Source organism: Mastomys coucha, unplaced genomic scaffold (assembly GCF_008632895.1).
Source record: "Mastomys coucha isolate ucsf_1 unplaced genomic scaffold, UCSF_Mcou_1 pScaffold20, whole genome shotgun sequence".
In the NCBI taxonomy this organism is placed as follows: domain Eukaryota; kingdom Metazoa; phylum Chordata; class Mammalia; order Rodentia; family Muridae; genus Mastomys; species Mastomys coucha.
This window is the reverse complement of record NW_022196903.1, coordinates 53436143-53438779: the sequence shown is the minus strand read 5'-3', so window position 1 is coordinate 53438779 and position 2637 is coordinate 53436143. Positions and strand designations below refer to the sequence as shown.

Sequence of the window (2637 nt, the reverse complement as noted above, 5' to 3'; positions counted from 1 at the left end):
TCGATGATTGGGTATGCTATTCCCAACTCTTCATTAATCAATTCATTTGTCGATGCTTCATATCTAAGGGAGAAAAAGAACAAAATAAACTGTGGAAACTAAAAGCTTAGAAAGGCTCGATGCTAAATAAATAGAACCATGTATCCAATGTTTATAGTTATGCCTAGGCCAATCCAACCTTTTCTCTTAGAAAAATCATCTTAAAATCTGTAATTATTCCTATTAGAATCAATGTTTCTTATATTATCTTTTTTTTTTACTCAATTCCAAATTCATGACTTAACTTTTTCATAGCAGTGAATTGGTTTGGATCTGTCTTAATTCTTTATGGTTCACACACATGGCAGTACATTCGGAATAATAGGCACTTTAAAAAGATTGAAGCTAGAAGTGGCAGTTAACTCCTGAAATCTGCTCTTGGGAGGCTGATGCAGGAAAAGTATCACAACTTTGAGGCTAGCCTGGGTTATAAAGAGTTCTAGGAAAGACCAAACAAAATGGAGAAACTTGTCTCCTCATCCCCCACCCCCTCCAAAAAGAAAAAAAAAATGGAGAGGCTGGGAAGACTTCTGATCCAGAGTTCTGATCAGAAGCAGAGTTCTGATGCTGTTAAATACGTGAGCTCCTGAGCCAGCTTGATTTGCTCCTGATTCTGTAATTCCTTCCTAAAATAAATTGGGGAGCGACTTGGGAGGACAGTGCACAGTGACAAGCCTTTTGATAAGGAGTATTCTTCTCTGTCTGAATGTCTGTCTCTACGTGCACACACACAGACACGCGCGTAATAAGAAAGAAAAGGGGGGGAAGAAAGGAGGAAGAAACCAAGGAAAGGAAGGAAATTAAAAAAAAAAGAAAGAAAGAAAAAGAAAGGCCCAGACGCTGGCCCTGATACTGTGTTTCAACAGACTCAGGAGCCTAGGCAGTCTGCGAAATCACGTCTTTCTTTAAAGCCTCCAGGATAGATTGTAAAGAGCAGCCAATGGCGAGCGAAAGAAAAGCTCAGCGCGGGTCCGGGGCGGGACTGACCCCAGCATGGGGGTAGGCTGGGCTGGTCGCGTCCAGGGAGTGGGCTCCGGGTCGGCTGGCAGATCCACAGGCCACCACCCTTACCAGGGCAAAGGCGGCAGGTGAGTCTCACCTAAGCGGCTTCTTGGAGAGCGGACACACCAGGAACTGCAGCAACGCCGGGTGGAAGGTGCGGGGCTGCTCAGCCTTCTCGCTCTGGTCAGCGTAGGATCTGGCCCCGGGCACCTGCAGACACCTCTGGGCGACCGCAGACGGTGCGCTGGGCCTCCGCAGCGCCGGGGCGAGCCTGCGGCACGTGGCGCTCAGCATGGCGGCTCAGATAGCTGACGAGGCCGCGCTCGGACCTTCACGGTTTTCCTTGCACCTAGCCGCTGGGTCACCCTGGCCGGGCCCCGCCCCGTCACCCTTCCCCGCCCCCTGTTCAGCCCCGCCCCGTCACCCTGTCCCCGCCCCCTGTGCGCTGCCGATTGCTGCTCCAGCACAGCTTGGGTTGATGTGGTTCCGAGAGCAGACTGACATTCCTAGGTCAGTAGCTGCTGCTCCACCGCATTTACAAAACTGTAAACTAAAGCAGTACTTATTCGTGTGTCCAACTTTTCAGCAGGGCTAATCACAAAGGGGCCAAGAAGTCAGGGACCGGACTCCAGTCACACGGAGCTAGGCTTCGACTTAGGTATCTTCAAGGAATACTCAACACAAGCTGCTTGTGTTAGAAGCAACAGCTTGTTTAATATTAATCGTACAGTATCACAAGCAAAAATTTAAGAGCTTGAAGAAAATGGCTTTTTTTCTCTTATTCCGTAAACTGTGAAGGCTTTTACAACTTGAGGGTTGTTGTTAGATGTGACTACTATGATAAAGCACAACTAATGCATGCTTGGACCCCTTTGGGGGGCAGGAGGATCCTTTCAGAGGGAGTCACTGAATACCATCGGAAAACACAGGCGTTGGAGATGGGAAGTGTCTGAAAGTAAAATGGAGGCAGCTGAGATTGAGTTAATGTGTAGGAAAGCCCTCCTTAGTGCTGGCACTCCTGAGGGGCTTTATCTGTCTGCTGGGAACCCATATGGCTACTGAAATCTTGTCCTTGCTCCTCCTCTGAGCTCTTGAAAAGTACAAATGTTCTGCCTCAAAGCTTTGCCACTATATGTGACCTCTGAGGGAAGGGACAAGAAAAGCAGGAACAAGAAAGGCAGGAAGTGCCTTAGCTGGACTTCTGGCAGAAGATAACTCTGACCTTACAGATGCCTCCTCTGCACACCTGCTTTCTCCAGCCCAGGCTCAGCCTGTCCCAGAATGTATGCAAAGCTCTCTGATGTCCTTGCAAAAGCTACTAGGCTCTGGGGGGTCCCCCAGTTGATAAGGGAATGTGGAAAGAAAAGGCAAGAATGCTAACAATTAAGGCCGTGAGTGGGACTCAGCAGAAGGCTTGCCTACCATGCACTAGGTCCTGAGTTGTAAAACATCTTTTTGAAACAATGAAACAAATTGCAGCTAATGACTCCACAGCTGTGAGCTGGGTGCAGGCTGACAACCAGTTGTACTGGTTTCTTACCGGGTGAAGTATAAATGGTTCCTACAGGCCCCTGTGTTTCCTGTCAATTAAAAAAA

At 48.3% G+C, this 2637-nt stretch overlaps 1 protein-coding gene across 1 annotated transcript in view; it reads right to left on the bottom strand.

The window, feature by feature from the left end:
- Pyurf (PIGY upstream reading frame) overlaps window positions 1-1431 on the bottom strand; it is a 1935-nt gene extending 504 nt beyond the window's left edge. The window contains exons 1-2 of the mRNA XM_031384014.1: window positions 1139-1431; window positions 3-63 (exon numbers count right to left, since the gene is read on the bottom strand). Coding sequence (XP_031239874.1) covers window positions 3-63; window positions 1139-1335 — 258 coding nt within the window. The 5' untranslated portion in view covers window positions 1336-1431. The remainder of the gene's footprint in view (window positions 1-2; window positions 64-1138) is intronic.
- Between the last annotated feature and the right edge of the window lie 1206 nt (window positions 1432-2637).